Raw genomic sequence first — 17,443 nt, 5'->3', positions numbered from 1 at the left:
TCATAGGGTCGCCATAAGTCGTAGTCGACTTGAAGGCACATAACAAGAACAACCATCACTGATGTTGGCTTCAGCTTGTAGAGGTCCCTTCGGCAAGCAAGACACACTGCGAGGGAGGGCTACCTCCAGTGGAGGCTGCTCCATTAGGGCTAATGCAGCACTGCCCCACCAACCTCTGCGAGCCCCCACCTGCTTGCCTTCTTACTTACAACCAGCCTTACTTACATTGCTTGTCAATATCCCCCTCCTCCTTAGTCTCAGTGTTGCCCCTTGTAGAACTCAGCAGGGAGGAGGGTAGGGACAACACTCAAATTAGTTGGCTCTGCATGTCATTGGCTCCATCTGCTGTGGGCCTCTCCCTGTCGTCTGCCCCATCGGTTCCAGTGGGCACTAGCCACCACTGCCTGCCTCTGTGAGTTTACCTCCTCATTCCCATTATCACCTAGCCACGAGGGCTATGTGCTACCTCTGCTGCAGGAACCTGTATGCCTCTGGGAATCACAAGTGGGAAGAGTGTTGTTGCTTGTGGGCTTCTGTGAGAACAGGATGCTGGACTAGATGGGCCCTTGGCCTGAACCAACAGGGCTCTTCTTACTTTTTGTTCTTAAGTTTCTCTCTCTCCTTTACTAAAAATTTCAAAGCAGCTTTCAACAAAAACTAAAAATCAATGTGTAGCCCCTCCACATCATACAATCATTAAAGACATTTCAAATACATGGCTTTCCCCCAGAGAATCCTGGGAACTATATTTTACCCCTCACAGATCTACAGTTCCCAGCACCCTTAACAAACTACAGTTTGCAGGATTCTCTGGGAGAATCCATGTGCTTTAAATGTATGGTGTGGATGTGATCATTGTCTGCCTGGCCTCCTGAGGACACAGAGTGGAAGTGGCACAGGAGATAAAGTGCTGCCAACTGAGCCCCTTAATGTGTGAACTGCTAGATTACTGTTTGCTGTTTAATGAAAATTGAATGATTGTTTAAAGTAAATGCAGAGAAGGTGCATGCTTCTTGTCACAAATACAGTAAAAGATAACCATTACATTTGTCCTCATAAACACAAGCACATGCAGGAATATTCCTTGCATCTGTTTTTTTAAAAAAATGGTTTATTGAAACAAAGGCAGGACAAAAGTATACAAAGAATAAACACAAAGAACAGAGAATAGAGGTCTTCAAGGGGAGTACAAAAAATGTACAAATTATGCAGCCATGAGAGTTGCTGTACACTATGGTCAGCATGGATTTTTTGCATACTGCCATGTTAAATTGAAAATACCCCCCATGCCATTCTACTGCTTCCCATAAGCTCATTTCAAAACAAAATCTTACAAACCTCATAGTCTTGAACTTGGATATGCTTGGTTAACAACATTCTATATTTTCATGGCGATACACAAAACACTCAGAGAGAATTGTCAGTTTAAAATCCAAAACAAGAGTAAAAATATCCAGAGCCCTGTTGGACTTTTTTCTGTCAGTAGTCTCATAATTTGTTGAAATTGATTAAAAATCAGCCACGTTCACAGAGTACCTGCAACCCTATTACTGACCTTGCCCCATACTTTGACCTTCATCTTCTGCAGTTTAAAAATGTAAAAAATGTCTGGCTGATTTTTAATTAATTTAAGAAAATTAACATTGTAGTCAATGATAAGTGTAGGCATGCTCAGTAAGAACCAACTGTCAGTGTTCTAAAAGTCAGACTCTCAGCTGTTTGGCTTGGCTAATCAGGAGACATTCTCCTGACAGCTCCAATTGCCAGAGTAGTTTAACAGTCAGCCCCTCTTCCCAAAGAATTCTAGGAATTGGAGCTCTGTGAGGGGAATAATGGTCTCCGAAACAATTCTAAGCACTATTCACAAACTACACTTCCCAAGATGCTTTGAGGGAAGCCATGACTATTTAAAGTGGAATAAATGTCTGCTGTGGATGTGGCCAGGAACAGCCTTGCTTTAAATTTGGGTGATAGACTACACGTGTCTGCTGTAGAATAAAAAGGTGGGAGAAACCCTGAAAAATAATTATACTATTTGCAATGTTTTCCTTTTGAAAAGGAAAGGGTCTTTCCCTTTGCCCAGTGCCCACCCACCCAATCTCCTCCCCCTTCTGCCCCTATCCTCTCTTTTCCCCACCTTCCTCTCTACCCGTACCCTTCCTCCCCTCCTCCTCCCCCTCTCTGCCTCTCCCTCACATCAGTTTCACATATCCCAAGCATGATTGCACAGGAGTAAATCCCACTGAACTCAATAAGCATGCAAATGATCAAACCTGCCCTCCTCCTCTCCCCTCCTATCACCTTCCTCATGACACTTCCCTCTCCCCCTCCCCTCTCCATTCCAGCCCTCCCTCCCTCCCCCTTATCCTCCTCCTCCCATGGTCAGTTTCACATTTCCTTAGCATGATTGCACAGGATTAAATCCCATTGAACTTAATAAGCATGCAAATGATCAATCCATTCTCAGCAAACTTGCACAGGATCCCATTTCTTACCTCCCGGATTAAAAAGCAGAGAAATTCACTAATAGAAAAAAACCCTTGCAGTTTAAGAACGTACCTATAGCCAACAGATATTTCTATCAAACTTTAAAAAACAGGGAAATTGCAGAGCTATGGTGAATCTACCAGGGGGAGGTCAGGTCAGGTTTCCCTGCTTTTTAAAGTTTGATAGAATTCTGTTGACTATAGGTACATTCTTAAACTGCAAGGTTTTTTTGCCTATTAGTGAATAAGTCTTGCAGTATCGCACAATGGAGAGAAAACAAAACAGAATACATAAATCAAGTATTCCATATCGCAAGAGAAGTCATTGGAAAATATTACTAAAGGACATTGTCACTATCATAAACAATAAATTGCCACCATACATCGTAAAACAAGTGAGACGTCTTTCCTTGAATCAGTTTCTTATGTAATCTTTTACATAATGTAATCTTTTCCAAACTCCTTGCATCTGTTTGAATTTGGCTTGAATTAGTGGGCCCATGCCTAGGATTTCAAAGTGAGTGGCCTTTTAAAAATAATGCTTTTTCCCTTGATTAAAAGTTTTTATTTTTGTGTTCTTTCTAGTAACAAAGAGGAAATTGTGGACAGGTACTCTGAGCTGCGATATAATCCCAACTGGAAGAATAATAAAGAGGCAGCTGGCTTTACTGGGTTAGATAAATCTCTCCAGGAAGAGGATGAAGACTTACCCTTTCTTTCTCTCGATTCAAACGGCAGTCCTTCACAGTTCAGATTCATATACAGGGATCGTCAACACAAGAAAAAAGCAAAAAATATTCCATCTGGATTTGACAAGGAGCTCTTGAACTCTTGTGATCAACCTGCAAATGTCAGCAATGGATCTTGTAGACTGCATGATAAAGAACAAGAAGTTGTTGTTCTCTGCCATTATAACAGCAATCCTAGTATACACAGCGACAGTTCTTCTACTCATATTGAAGAATTTAAACAGAGACCAGAAAAGGACTTTGTAGAAAAGAACAAGCTCACTTTGGGATTAATAACTCAGCAGAACAATTCCTACCTTCACCTCCATGGTAAAAAGCAAAGCGAAGACTATCAAGGGCAGGTAGGCGAATGGCCTCTACTTAGAAGATCCAATAATACTTAGCATTTAGCTGCACTTTAGTGTGTTCAGATAGCTGGTATAGCACAGTGGGGAGGAGAGCCTGGCTGGGAGGCCAGAGTCTGTGAGTTCAAAGCCCCGCTCATGTCTCCTGGGCGTCAAGGGCCAGCTAAAGATCACCCCCACAGGGAGTGGCTCAGGGCTTACGTGCCCTGCCACCTGTGCAGCCATGGGCAAGCTGAATAGTCCCAAGGAGCCCAGTTGCCCCCCAGCTGGCAGTTGTGGACAAGGAAGGGGCTGGCTTGTGCTGCTGTGCCAAGCTGAGCAGGCCCTAGCCAGCTGGGGAGGACTAGCCTCAGAGGGAGGCAATGGTAAACCCCCTCTGAATACTGCTTACCATGAACACCCTATTCATAGAGTAGCCATAAGTCGGGATCGACTTGAAGGCAGTCCATTTCCATGTAGTGTGTTCCGAACACCTCATTTCTCCGGTTTAATTTTTTAAAATTTTACTTATTTTGTATTGTGTACAATGCAATATACCATCCAATAATCAAGAGGTTTGTCTCTGATGTGTTAAGTTTATTGATTTGCATGGTTGTTGTTGTTTTTAAAATCGGGGGGAACATTCAGAGCAGACATCTCCAGAATCTGAAGTGGTTCAGTCACTCTGTGATTCTGCTGCACATGTAGATTGGGCTCCTTTGCAAAAACAGGTAAAGTAAGTTGATATTATTTCCATATGTGTGTGCGGGGCACACTGAAGCTGAGAAATGGCAGCTTCTTCAAGACCGCCTTGCACAGGGGTGGGGGACCAATGTCGCCCACCAGATGTTGTTGGATTCCCAAATCGCATCAACCACAGATGGCATGCCCAGTGGTCAGGGACAATGGGAGTTGTAATCTGACAATATCATAGAATCATAGAGTTGGAAGGAGCCTATAAGGCCATTGAGTCCAGCCCCCTCCTCAATGCAGGAATCCTAGTTAAAGCATGCCCAACAGGTGCCTGTCCAGCTGCCTCTTGAATGCCTCCAGTGTCAGAAAGCCCGCCAGTCCTGACGTCATGGGTTCCATTGTTGTATCGCTCTAATAGAAGCCCAGGGCCACAGGTTCCACACCCTTGACCCAGTGAATGTATGGTTGAAGGGGGACTGAAAGCAAAGGCTGTGAAGCTGCCTTATACTAGATCAGACTACTGATCCACCAAGCACAGTATTGCCCACTCAGACTGGAAGCAGCTCTCCAAGGGCAAAGGATCTTTCCTGGCCTGCTGTTTAAGTTCCTGCTCACACATGGGTGGGGGATCTTAAGCCCAGGAGCCAGATGCAGCCATCCAGGGTTTTCTATCTATCCCTCATAACGCTCCATAGGCCATGGCCATCTCCTCAGGCCACACATCCCAGCAGCTCTGCACCCTCCTTGAATGCTTTTGCCCTGCTGGATGGGTACTTGTACAGTGATTATGCATCTTGTAAGGCTTTGTACCAGACTCGGCTGAAACCCGAGCCAAATCAGACCCATTCCAATGTTTTTGAGCCAGCCACAGATCGCTACAGGTGAGATTCAATGACCCAAAGCAACCCGGGGCCATCAGAGGAAGGCGCGTCAGGAAGAAGAGGCAGCCACAGCTCTCCTTCCTGCCTGATGAGGAAAGGCAGCAATTCTCCAGGGGTGAGGATGCTGTTTTGTAAGGGGCAAGCCCTTTGCAAAACAGCACTATGCAAGATCGCTCCCTCCACTGATAAGCTGAGGGAGCAATCCTGGAGGGGCTCCGGTTTGCAAGGGTCAGCATCACACAGGATAAATTGCCCTTAAACTCGGAGTGGCTCTGAGCTGGGGCAATGCCTTTCCAAGTTAAAGAGACACATGATAACTAGTTCCTCCAACCAGACCTGGTTTTGAATCCCTGCTCAGCCATGAACCTTGGGCCAGTAACTATCGCTCAGTCTAACCTACAAAATATGGGTGTTGAAAGGATAGAATGGGGAGGGGAAGAATCTTTGAGCCCCTTATAGAAAAAGCAGGATATAAATGAAAATAATAATAGCAGCTTCCCAGCTACAACTGGGTGGTGGGGAGGGGGGGGAAGAATTCATATACAAAAGCCCCAGTACAGACCTGAACAATGGAAGCCTCCCTGTAAAAGGAGAAGGAAGCTCTACACACGCACACACGTACAATCAGATCAGTAGGGCAAAGGGAACGAGAGGATCTGGAGGCAATAATTATACTATATATAATTATACTGTATACTACAGGCAGCATGAATTTTTCACATTCTGCAGTGTTAAATTAAAAATACCCTCCATGCTATTCTGATGCTTCCCATAAGCTCATTTCAAAACAAAACCTCACAAAACTTATAATCCTGAACTCACAAATGCTTGCTTAACAACCCTCTAAATTTTCATGGTGATACACAGAACAGTCAGAGAGAATCGAGAGTTCAAAGTGTAATGAGAGGGGGGGAAAGACTTTTTTTTCCTCAGAGTTCTCATAATCTGTTGAAATTAATTAAAAATCAGCCATGTTCCCAGAGTACCTGTAATCCTATTACTGACCTTGTCCCATACTCTGACCTTCATCTTCTGCAGTTTAAACATTTAAAAAATGCCTGGCTGATTTTTAATTAATTTAAGAAATTTTGCATTGAACTCAAAGATAATGTTGGGCATGCTCAGTAAGAACCAACTGTCAGTGTTCTAAAAGCCAGACTCACAGCTGCTGGGCTTGCCTAATCAGGGGGCCACACACATGCAAGGCCTTTATTTCACATGAGACAGTCATGGCTTCCCCAAAATCCTGTGAAGTGTAGTTTGTGAAGGGTGCTGAGAGGAGACTCCTATTCCCCTGACAGAGCTCCAGTGGCCAGAGTGGTTTAACAATCAGCTGCTCTGATTGAAGCTCTGTGAGTGGAACAGGGCATCTCCTAGCAACTCTCCGCATCCTTCATTAACTACACTTCCCAGGATGCTTTGGGAGAAGCCATGACCGCCTAAAGTGAAGTAACAGTCTGGTGTGGATGTGGCCAGGGAGAGCTTTGGTTTAAATTTGGGTGGGAGGCTACATGTGCCTGCTGTAGAATAAAAAGGTGGGGGAAACCCTGAAAAGCAATGATACTGTTCACAATGTTTTCCTTTTGGCAAGGAAAGGGGTTTCCCCTTTGCCCAGTGCCCAACCATCCAATCTGCTCTCCTCCCCCTTCCTCCCTCCCCCTCCCCTTCCTGCCCTTGTCCTCCTCTCCTCCCCTCCCCCAGGTAAGTTTTACCTATCCTAAGCATGATTGCACAGGAGTAAATCCCACTGAACTCAAAAAGCATGCAAATGATCAATCCTGCCCTCCTCCTCCCCCTCCTGTCTGCTCCCCTCCCCATCCCCTGTGGTCAATGTCACCTATCCTAAGCATGATTGCAGGGAAGTAAATCCCACTGAACTCAATAAGCATGCAAATGATCAATCCATTCTCAGCAAACTTGCACAGGATCCCATTTCTTACCTCCCAGATTAAAAAGCAGAGAAATTCACTAATAGGCAAAAAACCATGTGGTTTAAGAACGTAACTATAGCCCACAGATATTTCTACCAAACTTTAAAAAGCAGGGAAATTAGGCAGCTATAGTGACCTAACTTCCTCTCTTATTGTACTGCCCTACAAATTTGTCAAAATGCAAACATAATTTGGGTTGGTCTTTTACAGTCCAATCCACTTCCTGTGTAGCTTGGAAGAATTTGGTAACGTGCCTCTGAGCACATTTTTTTTCTTAAACAATGCTGCACATTTCATCAGTCTAATATCAAGAGCCTGATGGAAACCCTTGTACACACTAGGGGGCACCGAATGAATGCCTTAACAATAGTTGGTGTCTAGACAAATATCCCCTGACAGCTATATTTGGAAATGCAGGTTTTGCTTCTGGATTTCATTTGGTGATAAATATTGCTCACCTCAATTAAAGCCAGATAGGATGTTGATGTGATTTTTCTGCATTGACTACCAAGGCGGAATTTGGAATTTGTGTGTTGGAGCCTACGGTCATCCAGTGCTGCAGATTTTAGCTTTTAAACAGCATCTGTTCTTTCCAAGTGTGCCATTGTTTCAAGTACATCAGTCCTTTATCTTTGAAATGTTGTTGATCAAGATAAAGATGGTTATAATGATAATTGCTTGCATCTCAATGGGGCTTCACCACTACTGCCCTCTGGAGCTCCCCTCCCCAGACTTTGCCAGGCCTTGGGGGTCCCACAGGAAAGGCCTGGAATGTGTGGAACAAAAGTCTGAAGAAGAGGGAAGAAATGGGGGGGGGAATTGAACCAGAAGCAGCTTGTGCTAGCAGATTGGAGAGGATTTCCAGGGCCTTCAGCAGCTGTAGCTGGTGTCCAGGGAGGAAACGTATGGCTCAGAGAGGAGGCAGGTAGGCGTGACAGGGCTACTGCTGCTGCCTGGGAGATGGATAGCAGCCTTAGCCACCCCAGCCCTTTTCTGCTGCACCTGGAAAACAGCAGCCTGTTGGAGGAGCCAGAAGATTTGGCCAGCTAGCCCTGCCAGTGATGTGCAAAACCTTTTCCAGAGCTGTAGCCAGTGGCTGTATGTCAATGGCTCTATGTCAGTGGGTCAGTGGAATCTGCCATGGGTCTTAATCCAAAATGCAAGGAGCTGTCCAAGGTGCTGAAACCTATCCCCCTCACACACACAATAGGGTCACTTGTAAAAGTGCAGTAGGGCCCCACTCATACGGCGGTTACGTTTCAGACCCCTGCTGAAAAGAGAAAACTGCTGAAAAGCGGAACTCATTGAATAGAATGGCGCAGGACGCCTGAAAACCGCCGTAAAAGCAGAACAAACCCCATATGAGTGGGGCTTTAGTCTAATTGCATCTAACTGAGACCGCCGCACTAGCGAAGCGCCGTACAGTGAAGCGCCGTAAAGCGGGGCCCTACCGTACCAGTTCTGCAGTTTAAAGTGGTCCAAGTGGTCATAAATGGGGTAAAGTGATCCTTCAAGTTAAGGTGCGCTGCTTCCAGGTGTTGAAATAAGTATTAACTATTAATCAGCTTTATTCTTTATATTGATGGCTTTTATTGTTTTCGATTAAGATGTTTTTAAGCCACCTTGAAGGAGGTTGAAAGGTAGAACATTAATATTTTAAATAATAGCAGCCTTAAAATGCTCTATATAAGAAACCTGTAAAGGGTACACAAAGCAAACTGTAGCTTTAATGTTCCCTGAAAGAAGATAATATTACAATTATAAGCATTTGTGTGGTGCTTCAAAGCGCTTCACATGCATGGTGTTGTAATAATCCATACAACAAATCTGTAAGATTAGCCAGTCTTAATATTGCCATTTACAGAAGGGAGAAGCTGAGGTTGAGAGAGTGACTTACCTGAAGCCACCTACTATATTCATGACAGAGGCAGGATTCAAACTCCTGGACTGCCTGATTTTATTTTATTTATATTATTTAACAAAAATTATATACCGCTTGAATGTAAAGACCTCTAAGCGGTTTACAAAAAACATAAACATTATCAATGAAATGGTTAAAAACAAATAATTAAAAACATATTTTAAACAATTAAAACAGCTACTACCTAAAAAGATTAAACAGATCAAATCCATGTGTCTGGAAAGGCTTGCCTAAACAGAAACGTTTTAATCAGGCGCTGAAAGGAATACAGAGAATTATGCAGTTGAGTTTCACACATTTGCAGGGGTCAGCACACCCGGAGTGCAATGGATGAGTCTCACACTGGGAAAACCTCCTTCATGGTCAAGATATCTCCCCTGACAGGTAGTTCAGTCTTTCACAGCCCCATCCTACAATTCCCAGGATTCTTTGGGGGAAGTCCTAACTGTTTACAGTGACTCAATATTGCTTTAAATGTCTAGTGCAAATGGGGCCCAAGAAGAATGCATTGTAGAGTACTTGACGAGATCTCTTCTGTCATTGCTTCGTCCAGACCAACTTAGAAATAAGAAATTTCTCATGGTTGGGGACTGAAAATAACCCTTTATCCTTCTATGTGTGTCTTCCAACCCCCCCCCCATATATCAACATGTGAAAAAATATAAATACAAACAATGAAAATATAGATACAGCCTTAGATTCAGCTTCACAAGGGGATTTTGTATTTTCAGTCTATGTAGCTTTTTTCGCAACAGTATTTCACTTATGTTATGATTCCATTTCACACGTGTTTTTAGCTGCTATTGTAATATATTGTGCTGTTATTTCCATTAACAACACCGACTATCTCTTATTTAATCTGTGGTTTTAATGCAATTTGAGGACCCTTTCCTATATGCACATGTAACACTCAGGCATGGTATGTATGTGGGACATGGGCTTCTCGGTAGTGGCACTCAGACCCTGGAACTCTCATCCCAGGAGGCATGTCTAGTTCCCTTCTCTCCTCCTTCTGAATAATGGTTAAGGTTGCAATCCAATACATGTCTACTCAGAAGAAAGCTCTATTGGGTTCAATGGGACTTACTTCCAGATAAGTGTGTCTTGGATTGCTCCCCAAGACTATCAATTTGGGAACTTTATACAATGGTGCTTTTTTTGTTCTTGTCCCATGCTTACTTTTTATTTTTGCTAATTCCTTAACAATTAATTTTTAACTGTTTTAAGTTTGATCCTTGATTTGACTGTCTTCTGCCCGTTTGTAATTTTATTAAATCATTTTATGATGTAGTTTAATTCTCATGTATTCCACTTTCCCATGTTCCCACGTCTGAGGGAAACATGGGAAAGAGCCTCCTCGGTGGCTGCCCCCAGGTTCTAGAACTGCCTTCCTAGGGAGGTTAGACTGGCTCCCTCCCTGCTCTCCTTCCGTTGGCAGATGAAGACTTTTCTGTTCCCACAGGCTTTTGGGAACTGACTGCAAGGGCTATTAAATTGGGTGCTGTTTTTACTAATTTGTGTTTTGTGTTTTTTTTAATTGCTCTGTTTTGAATGGTTTTAATATTATAGTTTAATTATATTTTAATTAGCACTTCTGTATGTTTTATTTATTTGTTAACTATTTGTTTTAATTTTTGTAAGCCACCCTGAATCCCAGCTCTGGAATTATTATTATTATTATTATTATTATTAATAATAATAATAATTATTATTATTATTATTATTATTCCCAAAAGGAGTATAAAATAGTAAGAAAACATCATCATCATCATCATCATCATCATCATTATTATTATTATTATTATTATTATTATTATTATTATTATTATTATATTTATTAGTCGCCCATCTGGCTGGTAGACCAGCCACTCTGGGCGACGTACAGGATAAAAACAATACATTAAACAGTAAATTTAAAACATAACAGCATTACATCTGAAGCAGGGGCCATGGTTTGTTTCACTCAAAGAAACCACAATTGATAAGCCAAGAAGGAACCTTGGCTTCACATTATGGCTTGTTTCAAGTGAAACAATCCATATTTCCCAGTTCAGATGTAATACTAAGCCAGGAATCATGGTTTATTGTTCCCACTTGTGTTAGGAGAGGACTGAAGCAGGAGCCATCTGAACTTTCACGGGAAACCATTAACTATAGTCTGCTGTGACATGAGAACATAAACTGACAAACTGATTTGTGCATACCCTCCAAACCAGGTTTGCAAGCTAGTTTCAAACCCATAGTTTGTTTTTTATTATAAATATAAATCCTGTTGTTCTTTTCTGTTTTAGAATACTCAAGATTGCAATCCTGGTTTCAAGAGCAAGCACAAACCATTGTCTTTTGGTTCAGATGTAAAGATAAACTGTAGTTTGGTTAATCCAGTAGTAACTAATTTGAAGCAGAGCATGCAAGGGGTGGAAGGAGAAGGGACTGTGTAAGCACAGAGCACCTTCCCAAAATGCCAAGTCAGGGTTTAGTGTTGCATCTAAACTGGGCCAATAAGTTCTCAGCTAAAAAGTCTGAGTCCCACAGTGGCCTTGGGCATGCCACTCTCTTGGTCCCTCCATTTGTCTGTAATGAGTCACTGACCAATTCTACGTGGCTGTTCTATGGGCTTTCCCCTACATTTCATGGCTGTAAGTGCGGGATTGTGTCCAGGTGCACACACAACCAGGGAGCTACAGCCAACTGAGATGACGGCCACATTGCACATGGTTTAGCATCACATGCATCTTTTCATATAAAACATATGCGCACACATGGTAAATAACAGCCAGCGAAAATCCCTTCCCCGCAAAGAAGTGGGGCTTCCAAGGTCACTCATGCAGCCAGGTATTACATGTAGGAAAGTGAGTGTCACTGGTGGAGAGAGCAATTGTTACATCTCTCCTCCACCAATTTGTTTGGTAAAAGGTTATCTTTATTTTTATTGTTTTAATAGCCTGCTAAGGAGCAGATAGCTTGCATTTCCCCTCCTTTGCAGCCAGCCTGAAAGCATAGGCTACCAGCCTCGTAGCAGGCTAATAAATCTATTGCAGGCTAGTAACATTTGGGGGCTTCTTTCCAAGGCAGCACTAATGGGAGCTTCCTACCTGTCTGAAAGAGCATGGGGGGGCAGATTTTTGTTGGACCTACTGCATGGGAGGAAAGGGTTAAACCTTCTTCTGCCAGGCCCACTAGTTTTGATCCTGATCTGGGCTTTCAGCAGCTGCTAGTTTAGTTACGGGGGGGGGGCATGTAGGGGAGAGATACGCACAACATTAAACCACATGTGGTTTGGCCCCAAGTCTCCACTAGAGAGATGTACACCTAAAATTATTCAATGTGCAAAACAACCCTAAGATGAGGTTTATCTTGGAACATTTAGTGAGGAAAGCTCTATAAATGCTAATTATTCCTATTGCTGCTACTCCTGTTGTTGTGAAAATGTGTATACATCTGCACCAGGCTGTAGAAATCTGGGCTGAAGTGAATGTTTCCCTCATTCAGATCATATTTTCTAAAGCATCAACTTCTTTTGCGGCGCTGCCTGATTCTTTAAGAACCTGATTATGAGTTTCTTTGAGAGAGGAAGGGAAGTAGCTGGACCTATCTAGCTCAGCTGTACTCAGTAGAGTTTCGTTTCCTCCCTGTAAACCCCTTACTTCAAAGCGAGGGACATAATGCATGATTTTTTAATGGCTCTAGACCAAGGCACTCAGACTCTCTGTGCACCGTGCCTTACCTCCGTGTAAACACCTAATCAAGATTGCCTGCGCTTCAACAATAGCAGCCAAATGCAATTCGAGAACCACAAGCCTTTGAAGTCCTCCCTGCAAAGGCCGGTTTCCTAGTCCGGGATAATGACATCTCATGATTGCTGCCTTTGTTGTATCTTTTCAGCAGAGAAGCAATTACGGGCCTCAATTTAACAGAATAGACATTACACAGCTTATGATGCTCAAAATGCAATTTCATTTGATCATTTTCTCAATTTTATTGGCATTAATAGAACAGTTCGTTCCCCCCTCCCCAAAAAAGAAGGAAGGAGAAGAAAAAGAGCGGGTCGAAGTTGTGTCCTATTCCTCTTTCAAAGAGATAATGCAGAAGTATGCTCTACCTGCCTGGCATGCTAGCAATATGTAGCCTGTGGCACTACCAAAAACATTTTTTTCCTAGCAGAAAAACTGTCTGCCTCCATATGTTCTGGAAGAGCTGAACTCTCGGGTGGTTTCTTAATATTTCTAAAGTGCCCTATAGTGCTGTGAGGTCTAATAGGCTCAGCCATTAATCAGCACTTGGATCAATGTGCCTCAGCAAGAGGATTCATGGCATGAGCTGAAGACCCCTGAAAGTTATGATTCTGAATTTCCTTGGTTTGATATGGACACCTAGCTGTAAAGTGCCATCTGGCTCTTCTGAGTAGGGAAGACACATGGGGTCAGTCTACCAGTGGCTATGCCGTTGCTTCACCGGTGGCTCCATGTCAGTGGGGGAAGTGGAATCCGCACCGGATTTTGGTCTGAACTTTCAAGAAGCAATCCCAGGGGAGCTACCAGCCACCACTGATTTGCTTCATCCTAAGCCACAGGCTGTGTAGGTTTTGTGGGGTTTTTTGGCACATTCTACCCATAGCAGGATCTCATTGAACATGCATGAAATCAGGGGTAGCCCCCTTGTTGCCCTCCAAATGTTACTGGACTCCAACGTCCAGCAGCCCCAGCCAGCAGTCAGGGATAAAGGGAATTGTACTCCACCAACATCTGGAGGGCAACACATTGGCTATTCCTGCGTTTTTTGTCACGTGCACCCCAGTTATCCTAACTGTGTCCAATCCTCCAAGCTTACATCTACATGTATGTAATGTGGGGGGGGGGGCACAATCAGTCTTCACCAACCAGACTGTCCTGCTGAAAGCCTGGAAAGCTGCTGCCAGTCAGAGTAGACAGTACTGAGCTAGATGGACCAACGGTCTGACTTGATGTAAGGCTGTTTCCTCTGTTCCTTTATTCCTGTGTGCAAATATTCTGAGGCTCCATGACCCGAATGATGTCCAACTGATTATGTTTTCTTTAGTGGGAGATGAGTGTCCGTGCATTTTCCTTCCTTCTCCCCGCCCCCATGCTTACGAGGAGAAGCGGAGGGTTTCCTTCATAACCAGCACTCGTAAGTGGCAATGGGGGGAAAATTCGATTCAGTTCGCATTTATTTATTTATTTATTTCATTTATATACCATCCCATAGCCAAAGTTCTCTGGGCAGTTTACAAAAATTAAAAACATTGAACATTAAAACAAATATACAATTTTTAAAACCATACAAGTTTAAAACCATGAAGCACAAATAAACAAGTTAAAAACAACCTGGGGTCAGGATAACTTAAAGCCAAATTTATCAAATTAACACTTTCCAGAAAAAACATGAAGACCAAAACACAAATTTATCCAAAGTTTGTGGTGCAGTTCTCCTGACCTCTGCAGTCCATGCATTCGTAACCTCAAAGCTGGATTACTGCAGTGCGCTCTATGTGGGGCTGCCCTTGGCCCTGGTTCAGAAGCTTCAGCTGCTGCAAAATACGGCGGCCACAATGCTGATGGGAGCACATGGCTGACAACATGTGACACCACTGTTTAAAACATCTGCAGTGGCTGCCCATCTGTTACCGAGCCAGGTTCAAGGTCCTTGTATTAATTTACAAAGCCCTGAATAACAGGTCCAGGGTATCTTAGGGACCTCCTGAACCCTTATATCCCAGCTCGATCAATGAGATCATCTGCAGGAGTGGATTTGGTTGTGCCCCGAGTTGGCGAGGCTCATTTAACATCAACATGAAATCGAGCCTTCAATATCATTGGCGCAGTTCTCTGGAATGCTCTGCCGATAGAGATTCAGCAGGAGCCTTCTGCTTTAACTTTTAAGCACCTGCTGAAAACCTTTCTGTTCGCCAGGCTTATGCAGGCATTAAGAACATGCTTTCTTCACAATAGTTGACCGTCGTTTTTATTGTATTTCTAATTTTTTTATTCTACGGTGGTTGTTGTTTTAAACATGTTGTAAACCGCTTTGATGTTTTTAATGAAATAGCGGCATACAAATATTTTTTATAAATAAATAAATAAGCAATGTTTTTAAAAAATGCATATATTGGATGAAAGTATGTATAAAAATATGTTAGTGAAAATAACATACAAGAATGCATTATATTTGGAGAAATGGCTTGCAAAAATGTGTGCATTAGTCAAAACCGCCTGCAAAATGTGTTCCCTAGGAGAAATTCTCACTAAAAAGCTGAAGAATATTCATGAGTATTTTTTTAAAAAAAAAACAATCACAATTTGTTGCAGAAATACAGAGAATTGAATTTGAGATTGGAAAAATGAGAAACAGAGAGAACCGAAATTGACAGACCCTTCTATTCCTAGTCCTAGGCACTCTTTCAGTCACAATTGACAACTTTTGATTCCTAATTTTCCCTATAATAGCTATTTTCCAGCAAGAAACCAGTGTAGTGTTATTGGGGTTGTGCTTTTTTTAACTGCTTCAACATGAAAAGATTTGGTCTGGTGAGTCTCTAAACTGGGGGGTGTCAATATTATTGATACAGATATACAAGGATGCATGAGAGGAATTTGGCAGAGTTGCATTCACGTGCTTAGTTGGTAAACTGTACTCTGGTTCAGAAACATAAATTATTTTTTTCTGATGGCCGGGATGGCGGAGTGGGAATAAGATAGGATGCCTTCAACAGGACAAACTCTTGCAAGGGTGCTTTACTGTACCAAGCTTCCTTATCTATCTGGACATAAACACTTTAATTACTGTACAACTACAGATCAAGCAGAACCTAAAGGGGGGGGCAACTGTAATTAATTTAGCTTCCTTCTGAGAGTGCAGTGCAAAAAGGGTCTGGAACAATACAAGGCTTAAAGGGCTAGTTTGGTCTCATGCTCTTAAAATAAAAGAAGAATGCAGTGGTAATTGAAAGTGGATTTGTAAGATTAATAGTTATGGGGCATGTATAAAGCAGCAGCCAACTCAAGCTAAAGATAAACAGACTGCGGCACAAACCATTTCATGGTGAGAGAGAAAAAGGGACAAGCGCCCACTCCCCTTTCATTGTTTGTTTATTTATTTAAAGTGTTTTTACCCTGCTCTGCAGCCAAAAAGGTTTTCCGGAATGGCTTACAAATGTCACTGCTAAGACAGGCCCTTCCCTCTGGCCTACAATCTAAAAGATGCAAAACAAAAGGCAGAGAGATTGGGGGGGAGAAGAGGGAAAGCCAAACTGGGCACTGTTTCTTAGGTTGCATTCAAACCCCTCTTACACAGCGGGGTGAATTGAGTGGAGGCGTCCCTCTGCTCACTTCTGCTGGATCAGGTGGGAGTCACACTGGCAGCGTCTTTGCCAGCGAAGCCCAGCAGAAAGCCCCCAGATGGGGCATTCCAAAGGCAGGGCTGAGTCAGCCCAGGATCTACTGGATCCCGAGCTAGTCCCAGAGCCAGTGCTGGCTGACATCAGACCCAATCTGCCTGACCCCTTTCTCCCCACCTGCAGTTGCCTGTGAGCTGCTGGGTGGTGACTCAGTGGCCTCATGGAGCTCTGGCAATGGGGAGTTAAAATTGCTAGGCCAGTTACAGAATTTGTGTAATGACTACCTGGAGTCAAACAGAAAGGAGGTCTCAAAAGTTGCCCTGATGTAGGCATCGATACCGTAAGGTTTGGCTGGAAAAGTTATTTTCGAGCCAAGGAAAAATGCACCATGAAATGATTCTTCATTAGAGCTTGTAGAAGACAGCTTTTTTCCTGCAAAGACGACAGAGGGCCAGTTCACACACACATATTCATCACTTGGCAGGTGCAACATCCATTGGTGACTTGACCGTGTGAAGGGGGAGCCATCAGAGGAATAACACTAGCACAGTTGTTGGCTCTCATGTCACCTCAAATGCAGTACTTTTCAAGGGGGCCAGTTTACCCATTAAAGTCCCTTATGGACATTCTAATGTACAAGCATAAGGGGGGGTGACTGGAATTGTGGAGGGAAGCTCTTCCCCCAACCCCCAATCTGTCTTTAGGGAGCACTTCTATGTACCGCTGTACCTGGTAAAGGTTCTCCCCGTATTATGGCTTTGAAGACTGCCATTCCTCCTTTGCTGAGTTGGATTGTGTTCTTGAGATTATGCTGCAGCCTCTTGAGCAGACTGTTTTGAGTTTCCAGCTGTCTTCTCGTTAGGAGGAATCTTGTGCTGTGATAGTAAAATGATGCAATTTTTCTTCCTAAAAAGTGGGTTTGCGGTGTTTATTCCCCTTTTTTAAAAATCTTTTCTTTTTACAGCGCCGTTTGATGAACCCAAGCAGGGAAACGATGGCCAAGTCACCTCTTGGTTCCATCTCATGCCGAGACTGTTGCATAAGAGTTGCTCTGCATACAAACATTAATCACTAGAGAAAAGGTCTGGCTAACAAGTTACCATCT

General features: G+C 43.2%; 1 protein-coding gene across 1 annotated transcript in view; it reads left to right on the top strand.

Annotated features, from left to right (window-relative positions):
• The window catches only part of JHY (junctional cadherin complex regulator), a 41,334-nt gene that overhangs the window by 5,508 nt on the left and 18,383 nt on the right, over nucleotides 1-17,443 (top strand). Inside the window, exon 3 of the mRNA XM_061592698.1 lies at nucleotides 3,072-3,576. Within this exon, the coding sequence (XP_061448682.1) occupies nucleotides 3,072-3,576 (505 nt within the window). The remainder of the gene's footprint in view (nucleotides 1-3,071; nucleotides 3,577-17,443) is intronic.

The sequence above is a fragment of the Rhineura floridana genome, chromosome 12, assembly GCF_030035675.1.
Source record: "Rhineura floridana isolate rRhiFlo1 chromosome 12, rRhiFlo1.hap2, whole genome shotgun sequence".
In the NCBI taxonomy this organism is placed as follows: domain Eukaryota; kingdom Metazoa; phylum Chordata; class Lepidosauria; order Squamata; family Rhineuridae; genus Rhineura; species Rhineura floridana.
Note: the sequence above shows the minus strand (reverse complement) of the source record. Positions and strands in the feature narration are given on the sequence as shown.